Below are 17,668 nucleotides of genomic sequence, written 5' to 3'. Positions count from 1 at the left end.
TTTCCTTATAGCTGCATATGACGGAATGAGCGGCAAAAATTCTTCTGGTGCAGTTTGCGCTAAATTCCACAAATCTGCCCCAATTTTTTCCCATAATTCTATGGAAAGCGTGGAATTGGCATCTGTTAAGTGCCCTCGACTAAAGCACCAGTCCAAAATTTTTTGTAATGCTTGTCTTTCAATGTCTGTTTTTGTAACACGAGCTGGTTTTTCAAATTTATCAAGCAATAAGTTCGTTTTAGTCGAGTTGGAATTTCCCATGTTTCTTTAACTCACCGGTTCGAAGGTCGTGGTTCCTTCAGTCCACGTTCTTCCAGCAGCTCTTTGGCCGCTACAACAAACTCCCAAGTTTACAGGAGACAGAAGCTCTCGCAGGCTTCTCCACAAAGCACCCAAAAAAAATTTTGGGGCTCAGCAGCTCTCAGGGGCCGCCACTTAAGGTTCTAGGCAGGTCTGCAGGTGGCTTCCATGTTCTGAGACACATTGGGGTCCACCAATTGTTGCCGACCAGGTCCTAGTGAGATCCACACACCAATATGATGTTCAAGCAAATCCAAAGTTTATTCAAAACCACAGGTATTTATCACCTTAAACGACCCCACCCCAGGTACGGATGTCCGATTCCGTAGGTCAAGGCTGGAAACATGTCCTTTTAAGGTGAAAACGAAACTTGTGGGGGTTGTCCTTCAGACCACCAGAATTAGTGGCGGCAACACTGTCCCTTTTCCTGCTTCCCAGTGCTGCACTCTCAAGGAGAAACATTTCCCAAGCAGTGGCATGACAAATGCTCTGAGAGATGCAGGAGTTCTGTGTGGGCACAGAACAAAAACCCAACTGTCTTGGTTCTTAAATAAAAGTGACCTATTTCTTATTAAGTCCTAGTAGGTATCCAGCCCTTCAGTAAATGAAAAACCAAAAAAACCCCAAAACCTCCTGATGCCTAAATTCCTGCAGAAGACTCTCCAAATAATACTAATGGAGATAAAGAGATAGATAAAGTAGCCCTTTTACTAGAAGCTTCTAGGTGCATACCAAAAGCATGCACCAGTGCAGCAGCTAATTGTTACAGTTTCTGTAGCTTGAAATAATTAACATATGCAATATCTACAGCTACCCCATGGTACCATTTTCCCCTGTTACCCACCCTCAGCATATCTCAGAACTGCCCCTTGAAGCCCCTCCCAGAGCTCTGAACTTAACCTTCTGTTTTGTCTTCAAACTATCTTTTTGTCTCAGTTGGAGTTCTTGCAGCTGTTCCTCAACTCAGTGTGCCCTTTAAGTTCAGGAATGTGTGAGAAAAGGTTTAGCAACTCCTAAACACCACCAAAACTGTGAGGCACTTAAGAAAACCTATTTAACTTACATAACTCAATAAAAAGATCTGCACAATGCACACTGAAATCCTCAGGTATCACCTTCAAAGCCATAGAGATGAAACTCACTCTTATTTACCTTTCTTATGATTAATTCCCACCATCTTCTTCCATGAAATACTTTTTTATCTACCTTTGTAGGTGGTTGAGCTTATTCTACTTCTATCCCCTAAACAAAAAGTTTAACTTCTTCCCTGGAGTGCTCCATTTTGGTGGATGCAGCAGCTGAAGTAAAAGAAGCATCAGCATCCTCATTAAGGGCCAGGCCCTTTACCCCTGACAAATTCAAGCCACAGAAACAAAGTTGGTGTGGCTCTTTACTGAGCCTTTACACCTACTGGCATTTGGCTCCTCCCTTGCCCCAGTGCATGGTGGAAAGGGGAGTGGGTGTGGCCAGGAGTATGTAAGTCCCAGCCTCAACTCAACGTGCTCATTCACCTCCTGGGCTTCACTGGGTTAAGAGCTTTCCCTTTCTTTCTTTGTTTGGGATCTCAGGAGTTCCTTCCGCTGCTTCAAATAAGCTATTTGGTCTCTGAGAAGCAGCATAGTACTTGGCATAGTACTTGAGTTCAGAGGTTTTTCAGTTATAAATTAGTTAGTTAATTAATTTCTGGAGTAATAATCTTGTGCTCCATGTTCATAGATGATAAGGCACACTTGTAATTTTTTTTTCTTAGGAGCAGTGCATGTTTCTTCATTTTCAGATCATCTCCACTAAAATTTGGTCTTTTTTCATCAGTTTTCTGAAGTGTTGGGTGAAGTTACTGCATGTTGTAGGTGACTTCATACACCCAGGTTTGCAAGCAGTTAGTTGGGAGTTGTGACCCAGAGAGAGATGGAGGGTGGGCAGGTTGGCTGGCTGGGGTACTAGGTTTGGGATTACCAGCATGGAAAGAAGCATCCAGGAATAGCCCTCTAAGTGCCCATGAAGGTATCTACTGACTTTTGAGATGTGCTGGTTACCCAGGTATTCTCTGAGGTGACAGCCACAGCCTCTGACTCCTGCTGTAGTTTGTGACCTGAGCACCTCATTGCACTAGAGAAACTATGAGTAGCAAAACAGTTGGGTTTCTCTGATGTCCTGCTGAACACAAGCATCATTTTTGGTTTGCTTTCTCCTAGGTTGTCTGAAAATAACCCAGCAACCACAGAAAGATCTGAGCCAGCTGAGGCAGCCTTCCTTCTTGTCAAAGACAGATTCACACCCCTAGTTCTCTGAAAGGTAAGTCGAGGACTATGAGGAGAGAGGGGTCCAAGTTTGTGGTTTGTTGGGAGTGCTTTTGAAACAAGCACTGGGGAGAGGGACCCTGTGGGGTGATAGCCCTGACAAACTCTTGATGGGTTAAAGGAAACACCTGAGCCCCTGGAGGGGTGCTCTCAAAATTACCATTGTCAGAGGGTAGTGGTTATACAGGAAGGGACAAAGAATCCCAGTGGCTTCCTGAAAGTGCTTAAGCCAAGCTGATAGGATTAATGGAGAGTGGAGTGTTATGGAGATAGCATGGCCTTTCTTTGCCATATTCATGGAGACATGGGGATCCAACTCTTAGGCCTGTGTCACCTGTATATCACCCAAGAAAATATTGACTACAGTTACTGAAATTGCTTTAGAAAAAAAGTATCAAAAGAGCTTGGACATGAGCAAAAAATGAGGAGAAATGCCGTTCATCTGTGCGGGTAGCCAGTGAGCTGCCCCATCTCCTCCCACTTCCTTCAGTGATGTTAGTGGTTGGCTTTAAGGTGTGCAGTCCCTTATCTTGGTGAGTTAAAACGTATGCTAGTGGGAAGATGCTGCCTTCTTTCTTTTAGCTTTTTGCTTTGTGTTGACTGGAGTGTTCAGATTTTTTCCTAGTCTTGGTGAATTGTTCTGTCCTGGTGGAGGAGGCTGTTTGAGTTGTGCATTGAGGCTCAGGTTGCTGTTCTGTTTGTGGAGTGCGTTTCTGGTTTTGAATTTTTGTTATTGGTTAAGTGCAACCATGCAGATTAAATGTAATCACAGACAATGTGACCCACAAAATAATTGTCACATATTTGTAGTACTAAATTATTGCAGTAGCTGTTAGAGCTGGTCCAGTTTGTTTGTGATGCTGGCAGCAATGTAACTTGTAAGGAAACTTTACAGTGAAGGTTCTCTCTTGCTATTAAGTGGGGTCTGCTATCAGAGTATCAAAGGTCCTTCCAAACAGTGAATCTGTCCAGCAGTGTCTCTTTAAGCGAGACAAAGACAAGAACGATTTGGGCTTTATAAGGCTTTGATATTCTGGGGATATTTACAGTTAAAAATTGTGTATTAATACTGGTGGGACAAGAAACCTTTGTATGTGCTGCCACCAGGCCGGGTCGCAGGGCTGTGCCGCACATCCTCCAATTCACAATCACAATGTCTTTGCAGTCCATCCCAAAAGGGCTTATGGAAAGCATCAGGCATCATGCCTGGGGTCTTCTGCGCTCCTCAGCCCAGTGCCAATGTCATCTGTTCCTCGAGTCACAAGCTTGGATGTTGTGAGGAAAAACACATGCAGGTACCCCAGATACCAAGCTGCAGTGAAGATCCTCGGAACAGGTTTATTGCCAAAAAGTGAAAACACTGGGAAACATTAAAATAATAAATAATAAATCAAATAATAAATAATTATAACTAAATAATAACAAAAAAATTAGCACGATTACACCAGGCAGACAATATGCAGTGTACCTGTTCTCTCAGTACCATTTATAGTGTACCTGGCCCCCCTGTGGGAGCCTCCAGCATTGCTGTGAGAACTTTCTTTTCTTGTAACAGGCAGACAACCTCCCTGGAGGCAGGGAGAGAAACAGATGTGAAACTCTTCATGGGAAGAAGTCTTCTCTTGGACAGCTGAGTTTCCTTGAGCAAACACTATTTCTGTCCCTTCTAGAGCAATTCTTCCAAAGGTTTTCTACACTTACAGATGTGCATCACAATCACATCTCAGAAGTGTCGAGTCAGATGTTTCTTACAGTCTCGTTCTGGGCCATATGGGCAGCCATGTTGTCCAGGTACCCCTTGTAAGGGACCTGGACTCCTTGGAATCTAAGAAGATCCTGAACATAGTATTCTTTCACATCCATCCTTGCAATTTTGCCAGGCAGTTCTTGCCCCTGCCTTCCCCTCCGATTCGGGCAGCCCCAGATGCGGGCAGTGAGGAGAACAAGGGGCAGGCTGCTTTTGGGTGGTTCCCCGGGGGCACCGTTTGGAGGGGGCTCCTGCAGGGAAGCCGTTGATGCCAGGGAGCCTCTAAGGCAGTGACGGTGAGAGCGTCTTGCCGGAGCCAGGGTAAGCCTCTTTCGAGCTTCTGTCCTGCTCTCGCTTGGCACGCTAGGGCTACTCCTGTTACTTCAGCCTCATGGACTCTCTGCCCCCTGGGTCCCATGAACTCCTGTCAGGGTCTCAGTTGGCAGAAACTTCAGGGCTCTGTGGCCACAGCAGCGCAGAGGGGCTGCTGCCATTTGGGCATCCTCCCCCCTCGGACAGTGTCGCTGTGTGTAGCGGCAGTGCAGGGAAAGCAGCTTGCTTGTCTCTCTTATTGACAGCATCTCACTCCATTTAGCAAAGAAAAGTCCCCTGAGTGGTTTTGCTGAGTCCATAAAACTAAGTTTTGCAACGGCAGGTCTTCTATTCCTGAGTCGTGCAGGTAGTTTAAGACTGAGTAAGTATAGTTTTGATTAGAAGATTTTTGTGTCCCCATCGCTTCCTACTTGTTAAGTTTAAAAGTCTATTTTCTAAATAATCATTCCTTGTCCAGGACAGCTCACCTCTGGTCTGGCCAAGAGCGTGACTCCTCCCAGGCACGGAGGAGTTCTTCTCTGTTCTGTCATGCACCTTCACAGGGATAGGAAGCCAGCTTTCCTATGAAACACCAACAGCTTTCTTCTGCAAACTTCTTTTTTTCTTTTTTCTTCTGCAGACTTCTAAATATTAGAAGTCTGGGCTCTTTGGCCCACGTTGGGCAGCCATTTGTGGAGGTCAAATAAAGACTACAATGATCCCAGCTATGGGGACAAAACTGGAATACTTTATTCAACACTGGACACATAATTTAAGGTTTCAGGGGAGCAGATAAGTTACAGAAATAGCCACTGATTGTAAGCTCAGGAATTTATGGAGGGAAGATAGCAAGGGGATACAACATGTCTGATAACTGAGTTCTATCTTATCTTAAAGTAGGAAACAGTTTGTATACACAAACAAAGCCAAAACAGACCTCTGTCTTTGGTGATGGAATTTTCTTCAGCCTTTTGCTGACCAAGGTTTATTGTTTTAGGGTTATCAGTCTCTTGCTGTTGGAAGCTCTATATTTTTTGTCTCTGACAGTCCTCCATAACCCTATTTTTGTTCCCTTCCTCCTCACTCCAGTGTTTACAGACAATGATCCAGCTTGCAAGAACTTCATGTACTCTAAAGCAGAGTAAACTCTGATGGCTGACAACCTCCAAGCTGGGATTTTTACTGTTGCTGAGAAGAGGGTGATGGACCGTTTCTCTCACCTGTTCTTATTGACACAAGGACTCTGCTGCATTGCCTGCTGTTGCTACCTTGTTTTTATTGAGACAGATTCACCTCCTTGCCTTTCAATCCTGCTTTAGTTTTCACTTGGGTCTGACCCCACTAGGTCATTCTCAGGCAGGTTGGGGTGTCCCTGAGAATCCCATTGCAGCACTGGAGTTCTTCCACAGGCCACTGATCCTGTGGGTGCCATCACAGGAAATGGCAACCCATTTCTTACACCAGAGTACAAGGGCTTCAGACAGCCTGGCCAAGTTATAGGACATGGCTACAAACACCAGGGAACAGCTCCAGGGAGAAACAGCTCACCTCTACACAACAGTACAGGAGAAAATACAGATCAGTAGTAGAGGCTCAGAAGCAAAAAAAGCTCTTGTTTTAACCTAAGAATGAGCACAAACACAGTGTTGACAGTGAGCAGACCAAATTTATACCAGCCCCACAGTACAGTATATGATCAACTAAGGAGAAGCCAAATAACCAAAGACAATAGTGGTATGGAAGAAAAAGACACAACTTGAAAGAAAGCACAAAGACAACATTAAACAATCAATAAAGATTTACTGGTAATTATCTTTTTTTTTAAAAAGAAGCACAAACCTTCTAACAGTGCTAAATCAGTGAACAATTAGGGTACCATCTGGCTGCAGGGCTCCAAAGGACTGTTTCAGCTTGTCAAAGAGTGAGTCATCTCTTAAAGGTGAAAAATAACTGAAACTGGAAACATCACTGACCTATCCAATTTCTTAAGTTTTGTACTCCTTTTCCCTCTCTATTTAAATTTAAATTAATTAAATTAATTAATTTAATTTAAAAAATTAATTAAAATAAATTTAAAAATAACATTCTCCTGCTGCCTAGTTGTTTGTATTAATATACCCTGCTCTCTCTCACTTTACCTACAGAAGTTGAACAAACACTTAGGGAACCTTCCAGTGTATCTGGAGATACCTGTTCTCATGGTATTCTTTCTGAAGCAAACTGGAAGAGTGATTAATTTACATTGCACTGTCATACATTTTACTGGCTTGAGAAAACTGGAACTGTAAACTGCACACTTCAACTGTCTGTTGTGCTACTGTAAACCCACAAACAACTTCTATGTGCTTCACTGCTTCAAACGTTGCTTTGAACTTAGACATGTTTTTAACTATCCACTGCACACTACTGTAAAAAACAATTTAGTCAAAAACAGGGTAGTGAACAGTGTTATGCCATTTTTTAAAACAAGGAAACTGAAACCAACACAATTCTCTTATTTTTCTGTTTCCAGCTTCAGGAGCTTGTTGTGCCATGTTCTTCCTCATCTTTGTACTGTAGACATGCTGCTGGTCCTTGTGGTTAGGAGGGATGATTCAACAACCTAAACCAGCTGAAACAAAACCAAAAGGAAGAGAGTACATAGTAATAAGTGCACCTGTTCTTCAATGAGCTAGAAAGGAAAGACAGTACTGCAATGAAACACTGTATGTCAATGGTTTTTCTCTACCACAAAAGCAGCAAGCAATGCATGAAATAACCACCTCCATCACGTTACTTGAAATGGTCCATCAGTTTTTCTCCTGCCAAAGGGATACAGTCCCAAAGCTGCAGCAACTGCTCCCCAACTTGTGGCTCCAGCTCCTAGAAACAATCAGGAAATTACAGAAGTTATTTGCACTGCTACTACTGAACACACAGAAACTACTTACTATGAAGCCATTAGGTGAGGATGCTGGTGATTGCTTTCACCCTTTCTAAAAGAGCTCCTTCCTTCTGCTATCAAGACATACATCAGAACTCCCAGCACAGCAGGGCTTTTCACTTGGGCTCAGCAGAGACAGAAACTTTCATCAACACGGCCCTACAGGCTGTTTGGGGTGTTTTCATTCCCAGTACGATGACAGTTCTCACAGAGAATTTCCAGTGAACACACCACCACCAGGAACAGATGCACCACATACTTTGTACCTTCCACATGTCACTCACTTGCTACCTAAAGATCATTTGTTCCCCCATCTTTTAATTCCATCAAGTGTGGCGGAGAATGAGGAAAGGCACGTACAGGAGATGCAGTGGTTCTTGGTGGAATCACAGACATTAATATAACCCAGTTGTTTTTAAGATCTTTAAGACTTTTTAGGTCTTAAGAGCCACTTACAAGAAAAGCTCTGTCAACTCCAACATGTGCTACATTCTTGTCCTTGTTCTTACAGTATCCTCCTTTCCCAGTTCTTACAACTGGAGAGGTTTTGGAGAAATTTAGCTCTTGAATCATCAAGGAGAGGTTTTGTAGAAGTTTAGCTCTTGAATTATCAAGGAGATGTTTTGGGACAGGACTGGGACATCACAGGAACTGCCACAGAGAACTCTCGTGCCAATTCCTTTGCTTTTTGTAGCTGCATTTACCTTTAACAAATTGGACAACTGCCCTGAGCTTTATTCTGTCTCAGATCTCTGGATTCTCTTCAAGAGACACAGAAAACTCAAAGCTGTAAACTACCAACAGTTATTTGGTTGTGCAGACTATCTCGGGGAACGCTTCTGAACCAAACACGGCACTAACCTCCAGAGCCAAAATTACCAACTAAAAAAACAAACAATTTCTTTTTTGAAGCATAGAGACTTAAATCTTTTGAACACATATAGAGCAAGAGACAGTTTTCATTTTACCCAAACACCTCCACTACCTCAACCGTAGTTCTGCATTAGCAGAAGGTACAATGCACACCCACGAACTGTGATTCAGATTAACAGATATATGAGCATCCTTGAGATAAACGTCAAGGCTGACCAAGCTAATAAACAATACACAGTTGTACCAAGAAGACTCCAGAAGAGAATAACATTACCTGGCCATCTCTGCTTACCTGTATTTTTTTACTGTCATTCCAAGGGTTGACCAAATGGTGTGCAAACTGAAAAGGAATGCTTTCTTTTCGGATCCACTCCACCTTAAAAACACCTCTGGAACCAGCAGATCCCCAGCCTTGACTTCTCTCACACCCAATTGCTGAGTCCATCCTGGCAAAACCCTGGAACAAAAATTGAAATTTGAAAGAGCAGACAAAATGAGAAAGTAGCTGTTTATGCTGGAATTCAGTAAATAACTGAACTTTACATGAAACTTTCCAATTAGTTTCAAAGTGAGTCACACGCTCTCCCCCCATGAAGCTGCATCTTCTAAAATGTTTACATCTAGAAGGCTACAAGTATCATTTGTTTTTCCACTTCAAATATGCCTTCTAGAATTTGACCACAAAGAGTATCTCTCAGTTAGTTTCTCACAAATATTTTTAAAGGCTTTTTAAACTTTGTAACAGAGAATGAAGAGGTGTTGTAAAATCATTAGAAGCACAAGGGACCAAGAACAGCCCATCAGCTATTGCTTGTTACTTGTAGATATTTTTTGGAGAAATCCATTTGTTCCTTCCCATGTTCCCTCTGTGTTCACAACCTTTCACACAGAATTGAGGGACTGCAGCTGTTCTGCCCAGAAAGAAGTCAGAGTTGTCTTTATTTCCTTCTTCAATGAAGCTGGACAGAATTCCAACATGACAAGTATTTGGATAGAAAATGAAAGAAGTGCCAGTCCAAGACTGCACTTAACTTACTTAAGGACACTACGATTTGCCCACACACCAAACAAACCAAAAATCAGGGAACTATTCAGGCAAACTTAAACAAGTTATGACTTAGGACTCCAAGAGATGCAGTTCCCTTGGTAAGTTCACAGCACGCTCTGCTGTTTTAAGACATGCAGCCCTATATGGCTCAAGTCAGGCTTAAATGAAAATTAATGAAAGAAATAGAGGAAAAATAAAGGTGGAACATAAAGAAGAGACACCTGGGACAGGAGATGATTACTAGGGAAGTTAATCTCACATTGCCATGAAGGTGCAGTGCATTGTTAAACTGAAAGGCCAAGGCAACATCAACCACCTGCACTCCTGACTTCAGCAGGTCCTCCCCTCCCAGTTTCCTTGTCCAGGAGCACCAATAGAACAGCTCGTGGTCAGTACCAACTGCTGCTGAAAATTGCTTTCCAATACCACATCTGCATTGGCCAAATCATGGTGCCTGTACCTCACCACAGTCCTGCACTGGCATTGCCAAGACAGCTGTATTGGGGTTGTTTGTTAGATTTTAAGGTCAGAGGACTTTTAAGAATAGTTGATATAGGCAGAAATAAGGTGAACTTCCTTTCCTTGGAACAACTGAGTCAGGCTGGCTCTACAACACAGCTAACCTGCAACTTGCATTGCCAGGCCAAGTCTTTAACTTCAAACTGGCCACAAATTTGACAACAAACTGTTGAAAAATACCTCACTGAACCTGAAGTCAAGACACAGCTCTGGAACAATCATACCCAGCTTTTGAACTTCTACAAACTACACTTCAGGCAAAACCAAGTTTTATCAAAATTAGCAATAAAGGTATATACAAGTTTCCTGACTTCAGAAAGCTATGACTTGACTAACTGCTTGTTCACTCACAATATTTATTTTGGTATGAAAAGAGTCCTCTGGTTTGTTAGGATTTTTTTTTGTCTTTTTGTTGTTTTAAAGGATGAAGGTAGAGCATAAAGATTATTGTGATTCATGATGTTTGGAGGCACTTTGGCCTTGCCTTTGAGGAGCAAACTGAGTTAATTAAAAAGGTGTATTTCAGAGAAGAAAGAAATACTCTTTCCTCAGCAACCAGAGACATTTGCACACTGCTCTGCTTGTCAGAGTACCAGAGCCCTCCACACCACACACAGTCATTTGCTGCACTCTCCTAAACCATCAACCACAGCTAAGGTTTAGTATTAGCTTAGGACTCACCTGAAAGCATCCAGACCCTTGAACAGAAAATATTAAGTAAACTATGCTGCTCTCCCAAAAGGCTGCATTCAGTTTTTGTTCATTACTTGATGTAGTGGACCATATACCCTCCTGTTGAGAAATATTAATGTTTTGCAAGTTGTTGCTTTTCATTATGAAATACCGAATTTGCATATTTCCTCTTGGTGAAGGAGATTTGGAACCCTGGAAAAATTAAATTAATACAATAAAATATACCAGGCTTTTGTTCTAAAGCTTTACACATAAGAAGACAGAAACCCCTTGACTGTGCTCCTCCCCTCCTCCCTTGGATTCCACAAGAAACACAGAATCTATCTCATGGTCCTGTCTGAAGTGGATTCAAAATGCATTTCACATCTATTTGACATTTTTTAAGCACCTTTCAAAATAATAGTTCATCCATGAGGGGCAGCAAACAAGTAGAGCAGGACAGGCCTAAAAAGTCTAGAGATTAATTACAATTTGACTCTGACACACCCTCAGATGACACAAATTAACCATCCTAGACTGCAGCCTACAGCACATTACTTGAATTTCCACCTTCAAGGAATGTTCCTTCTCCCTTTTACACTGGCTCCATTTAAAAGCTGAAATACTTATGAGGAATTACTAAATCCTCCAAGAGTCCACTGTGTTTCCTCAGCAATCTGTTTAATGTTACTGCAGTGTATTATTCAAGTATATAGGGGGAATTATGCCAATAACCACCTGAAAAAGGTGTGCTGTGTTACGTAAGGATCATTAAAAAAAAAGTACTCATAATCAGGCAGATAATACAAAGCTTAAAGAGAATCAGTATCAATATATGCTATTACATGAACAGAAGAAGGCAGAATCCAAAAACTTCAGAAGTGCATGCACAATATACTAATTTAAAAAAGTAATACACCTTCACTGTTTATCAGAACAAGTTTTAAAAAACACCCTGATTTTTTTCTACTTGGCATAGCTTTAACAGAGCAGTCTGCAAAGAATAGTATTTTCATTGCATTAAACTAGTGTAACAAGGATATTTAGTCTAGATTTTAAGTTCCAGAAGGAAGTATTACATAGCTGTTACAAATGAATTAATTAGGTTCCTAATTAATCAGTGAAGTACCTAATAGTTACAGAAAGGTATCAGCAAGAAAATGTACTACTTTTGAAGAGCAGGGTAGTATGTTGGTGAGAACTCTACCTTTCCACACCCTGAGGAAGAAGGCCCAGCACAGGGGCTGGGGTGGCTGCTGCTCTCTGCAGGCTGCACTGAGGGCTGGGCTGGCCTCTCGTCTGCAGATCGCTTGGAGTGCAAAATGTCTTTTTCTTTGTACTTCTTTGGTTGGGGAAGTGTGGGAGCTGTAGGTTTCACTGCAACTCTGAAAAGTAAAGGTACAGGAATACCACCAGTGTCACAAGTGGTCCTAGAACAATCTGTATCTACATATCAGCCCACTGTAGGACCAAATATATGACAGGAATTCCAAAGTATATTAAATAGTAACTAAAAAATCCATACTAATATGTTATGGGTTTAGCCAGGTGGGCCTAAATTTAGGTTTTAAAGTTCAGCTAGGCCTGGGAATTGTCAGCTGACTTGAGCTGGGCTGAGCTAGCTAACAGCTGACTTCTTCTAGCCAATAATATTGTATTCCATACCATATTGCATCATCTCAAAAGGGGTAAGAGCTGGTGTGTGGGTGTGGCTTGGCAGTTGCTTCACAGCTGTGGTGCCAGCAAGACACTCTGCTGTCCCAGGAGGGATGGGGAGGCCCAAGCCCAGAGCACCAGCTTAACATCATGTTATCTGGGGGAAGTAAAATGTTTGTTCTTAGCTTTTCTCTCTGCTTAAGTCTGTCTCTGAAGAACCAACTTCTCTAGAATGATTTGTAGTTAAAATGGTAGAATGTGTGTTTACTGGGAAGTGGGAAGTTATTTCTTGTTATACATAACTTGTGTAAGTGTGTGTTATATTGTAGTATCCTCTTAATTTTCTCCTTTCTGTATAAATACATGTAGTTAGTTTCAGCATAGACCTGGCTTTGGAAGTTTTTTTTTCCCTCTCTCCCTCTTCTTTTCCCCTTAGCTGGCTGGGGGGAGGAGGAACCCTTTTCACCCTGTCCTGGACAGTTGGCATTTTGCCAGCTCAACCCAGGACATGATCATACATTGTTTTTGAATGCTACAGTTAAACCTCTTCTGCTCCTTCTCAATAATCATAATTCATGATGATATTCCTGACAGTAGCCACATGGATGAAATAATTCTCAGTGAAACCACAACTACAGTGCAGCACAGGACAGTATCCTAACCTTTCAACTGCATTTCTACCATTTCTACCTTCTTATTACGAGCAGAAATTAAAGTGATGCTTTTATAAATAAGTCCATTGCAACCTACAGTCTTTAGAAGACCTCAACATCTTACTTTTCAGCATTAGAGGAATCAGAGAATTCAGTCTCAGATGGGCTTTTTCTACTGTTGGTTGACCTCCATGTAGATTCCAAAGGAAGTTCTTCACAAACCATAGGCTTTGGTCTCTGACCAATTCCTGAAGGCTGCTGCAAACCTGCTGACTGATCTTCAGCACTCAGAACAGCTGTGATTGCTCTTACAGTTTTTTCGTCAGCTTGGGACCACGGTTTAGAAGGAGCTCGCATTCGACGCAGGAACAAGCTGTGCCACTTCTGTCTGAGTTGCAACAGCATTCCAGCAGCCTGCAATGAATGTCACTTCTGTCAAAGACTAATAAAAATTAGACCTGACAGGTAAGGGAACCCAATGTCCTTCCTATCAGGCAGCACCTGGCATTCTAATGTGAACAAACTGAAAGGCAAGAAGACTGAGGTCTCGGGGAGGGGGAATAACCTCATGTGTAAATGAAGCTGTTTCCTTCCTTGGATCCAAGGTTTCATTTAGCTCTGTACTAAACCTAACACTGTACTGTGTTGGTGAGGCCACACCTTGAGTGCTGTGTTCAGTTCTGGGCCCCTCAGTTCAGGAAAGAGACTGAGGGGCTGGAGTGGGGCCAGAGAAGAGCAACAAGGCTGGAGAAGGGACTGGAGCACAAGTGCTGTGGGGAGAGGCTGAGGGAGCTGGGGGTGTTCAGCCTGGAGAAGAGGAGGCTCAGAGGTGACCTCAGCACCATCTAGAACTACCTGAAGGGATGTTCTAGCCAGGTGGGGGTTGGTCTCTTCTCCCAGGCACCCAGCAATAGGACAAGGGGGCACGATGGGCTCAAGCTCTGCCAGGGGAAATTGAAGTTGGAGATCAGAAAAAAAATCTTTATAGAGAGAGTGCTCAGGCATTGGAATGGGCTGCCCAGAGAGGAGGTGGATTCATCGTCCCTGGAGGTTTTTCAACTGAGCTTGGCCATGGCACTGAGTGCCGTGATCTGGTAAAGGGACTGGAGTTGGACCAAGGGTTGGACTTGATGGTCTCGGAGATCTTTTCCAACCCAATTGATTCTACAATTCTATGAAAACCCACTGGATTTCTTTTTTCATTCTTTAAATTTTATTTCTCTTTAAAAAACTCAATCTTTTCACACTTTATGCCCTTTCTCTCAATTCAGGCAATAATCATGCACTCCTCAGTCATATTTGAGGGAAAAGAGCTCTAAGTGACATATTTTTCTTACACAGACTTCTGCTCAAATGAGATGACTGAATCTAGAAGACTCAAGTCTAATGCCCATTTTATCATAAATGCTTTCACGATACTAAAATTTTAGAAAACATGCTTTTGCACATGTCTAGGGCAGACAGTATTGTTATCATACCTGGTAAGTCCAAGGGTTTCACAACCCATAAACTCCTCTACCTCCTGCCACAGCCACAGCTCCACAGTGGCAGAGACTTTTATTTCCAAGGCTTAGGTAATTATTTCAAAAGGCCAGGTCACTAACTCTTTTTTTTTTCTCTTGGCTCAGAGGTGCAAGAACTGAGAGCTATCAATGGTAAGTTATGAAACCTCACAACTTGGATGCTGAATTCATGAATTCATGCAATAGACTACTCTGGGCAAAAGAGGATTGAACCCCTGTTTATTGCTTGACAAGCACACGAAATAAAGGCTAAATCACAGATTACATTGTTTGAGAGACCCAAACGGTCCTTGACAAACACTCTTCCAGAAAATTCTTGGTTACTCAAATGTCACAAAAACCTTTTTAGGTTGGTATGACAAAAATATCCTTCTACATGAAACAAGCACGGAAGTGAGATGTTACTTACTTCAGGGTCCAGTCTGAGGAGGAGCCATTCATCCAGTTTCAGTAGTGCCAAATTAGCAATTGTTTTGTCCTCCATCTCACTGTCACTGCTATCACTAGATACCCCACCCCCTGAATTAAATACAAAAGGTGCATTAACATTTCTATACTATTTCCACTTACATATAAAAAACTGAACATTACTGTATTATCAGCAATAATCTAGTTTTCCTTCTAAGACTCACTTTAAAATGTAAAAATTTGTAGAACTACTATTTATTTTCTGCTAATACATCTGAGTGCAAGTCTGTGCTCCAGTCAGCAAAATTCACGTAGCCAGCCCTGCTGAGGGCCCTACTGTGTAAACACCTGTACTGATAGGATCTGTCTCAACTCATGTACCTTCAGCAGTACTGACAAGCCATTATCAAACTTCTGCCTGAAGCTGTTTGTAAAACAACACATGGCTCTGTTTCCTAGTAAAACAGCAGATTTAAAGACTCATTAAGAAAAAAAAAGAATTATATATGTCTGTTAACTATGAATCCTTATTTTTAAAAGGTGCAATTCAATCAACATGAACACTACTCTAAGGTTAACAGTTTAAAAGCAAGGCAGGAAAGCTTCAGAAACAACTTAGCTCTTACTTTGATACAAACTATGAGACCTGGCAGCAGGATAGGTTATTTTTGCCTCTATTCCTTAAGTAAGAAAAAAAGCAGATTTCTATATAATCTTTATTCCTTATAGTTAACAGTACAGCTAATTGACATTAAAAATTATGAGTAGAAAATAATCTTGAAAGTGCATGTGTGAGCTATGACTATTTGGCATATTGATCGTTTTGATATGACTCAGTGTGAATAATCTAGTTCAAAGTATCAAATAAAATAATCTGTAGAAAAAAACCCATATATACTACACTTATCAGCAGTAGTAGTATCATGAGACATTTTGGTTGCATTCTTTATTTGTCTACAAACTATACTTTAATTTCTGAGACTCCAGAATTGTGTGTAATTTAGAGACACAAATCTCTGAGAATTCCCCAAACTGAGACATTTACTAGAGAGTCTATAAACTATTCTTAAACAGCTACAAGAACTGTAACTCTGTTGTTTTCAGGGTTATATATATGTATAATATATATACATATAATAACACACATGAAAATAATGTGTTTATTAAATACGTTTCAAAGATAAGCTTTCCTTGTCACGCACTGGTATATTCCAATGGCAACACTGCAAATCCAGACCCCACCCTACCTGGGAAGGAGGAGGATGATGGCTGCAAGGCACTGCTTGGCAGTCTGGCTGGCCCACAGAAGAGAGCCACAGTGACAGCTGTTACAACAGAGCAGCACCGGATGTTTGCTATCCTGTGAGCTCTCCTCACTTCCTCGTATATCAGCCAGTCTGTAGGGAGTGCCTGAATGGCTGCAGCTTGTCCATTTGCTGGGGGAATCTGCAAGAGCAGACAATATTCGGGTATTTCACTTTCTGTTTGTAATTAAAATAAATGTTAACATGTTTGTTACTTTATCCAAGAAGCAGTGGATGTCTCAACCCTGGAAGTGCAAAGGCCAGGCTGGATGGGGTTTGGAGCAACCTGGTCTAGTGGGAGGTGTCCCTGCCCATGGCAGGGGTTGGAATGAGGTGAGCTTTAAGGTCCCTTCCAAGCCAAATCATTCTATGAGTCTATGATTATATCTGTGTAGAAAGAATAAATATTTTTATATATAAATATATACACGCAAATGAAAAAGCACAAGAGAATTCAAACAGACTTACAAATTATCCAACCACCTCTAAACAAAGTATTTTGCTTTAAAGATGATCTTAAAATAAATACCAGTTTTAGAGGAGAATTTCTTCCTGCTATTACATGCAGGGATCATTACAAAATGAGTTTTATAACTAGGGGTTTTTTTGTACCATTTTGTCTTGTTCCATCTAGACGAAGGACTAATTAAAATAATGGCAAAATAAAACAACTCCAATTCTTTACCTACTGGCAGGAAAAATATTTTCTAAAAGTGTACTGTTTAATGCACAAGCTGCTTTTAAAGTACAGATAACTATGAACAGACATTTCTAAAGTGTTTATAAGAGTACCCTGTTTTGTGAACTATAAATTCAAAGTGGTTGTACCTTTTTATACTGAGGTAGACTAAGAACAGAGGTAGGATGAAATCGCACTTTCTTCTCCTTTGGTTCAGTCAAAGCCAGGCTCTCTCTGTCTACATGCACAAGGTTAGGATACATCCCAGCCACTAAGGCAGCTTTAATTACAGCCCAGTTCTCAGAGTTAGCATTCACATCTCTAATATCAGCTCCTCCTCTGGCTCTAACAAAACCTGAAGAGAGAAGAGGACAAAAGTGTGATCTACCTTTTTTCCCCTCACAAGGAATTTGAAAATAAATTGAAATAAACTACAAATCTGACACATTTTTCACCACTGCCAACCTTAAAAGCACCCAGAAGACACCACAGCGGATTTTACACTACCACTACTTTGTACAGTATAAAGACATTTCCTAAGGAAATAATTTTCCAAAATGTGAAAATCCAAGAAAATGCATCTCACACTGAAAGCCAGTGGCATGTGGAACAATCAGGGTTCTCTCAGTTACATCAGCTGTTCCCCAGCCACACTTCCTCATCTGCACCACACCCAGCATGAACCTATACAGGGGTCTGTTACAAATTAAGGAATGAGAATTACACCAGTCAACACTATTCTTGTTACCAT

The 17,668-nt window shown here is 41.6% G+C and overlaps 1 protein-coding gene across 1 annotated transcript in view; it reads right to left on the bottom strand.

Moving 5' to 3' along the window:
- Positions 1-5,404: 5,404 nt before the first annotated feature.
- The window catches only part of LOC139674976 (3'-5' RNA helicase YTHDC2-like), a 30,876-nt gene continuing 18,612 nt past the window's right edge, over positions 5,405-17,668 (bottom strand). Inside the window, exons 22-30 of the mRNA XM_071562073.1 lie at positions 17,067-17,272; positions 16,182-16,380; positions 14,936-15,045; positions 13,128-13,417; positions 11,902-12,079; positions 10,704-10,907; positions 8,748-8,912; positions 7,422-7,521; positions 5,405-7,270 (exon numbers count right to left, since the gene is read on the bottom strand). Coding sequence (XP_071418174.1) covers positions 7,432-7,521; positions 8,748-8,912; positions 10,704-10,907; positions 11,902-12,079; positions 13,128-13,417; positions 14,936-15,045; positions 16,182-16,380; positions 17,067-17,272 — 1,442 coding nt within the window. The 3' untranslated portion in view covers positions 5,405-7,270; positions 7,422-7,431. The remainder of the gene's footprint in view (positions 7,271-7,421; positions 7,522-8,747; positions 8,913-10,703; positions 10,908-11,901; positions 12,080-13,127; positions 13,418-14,935; positions 15,046-16,181; positions 16,381-17,066; positions 17,273-17,668) is intronic.

This window comes from Pithys albifrons, chromosome 8, assembly GCF_047495875.1.
Source record: "Pithys albifrons albifrons isolate INPA30051 chromosome 8, PitAlb_v1, whole genome shotgun sequence".
NCBI lineage: Eukaryota > Metazoa > Chordata > Aves > Passeriformes > Thamnophilidae > Pithys > Pithys albifrons.
Note: the sequence above shows the minus strand (reverse complement) of the source record. Positions and strands in the feature narration are given on the sequence as shown.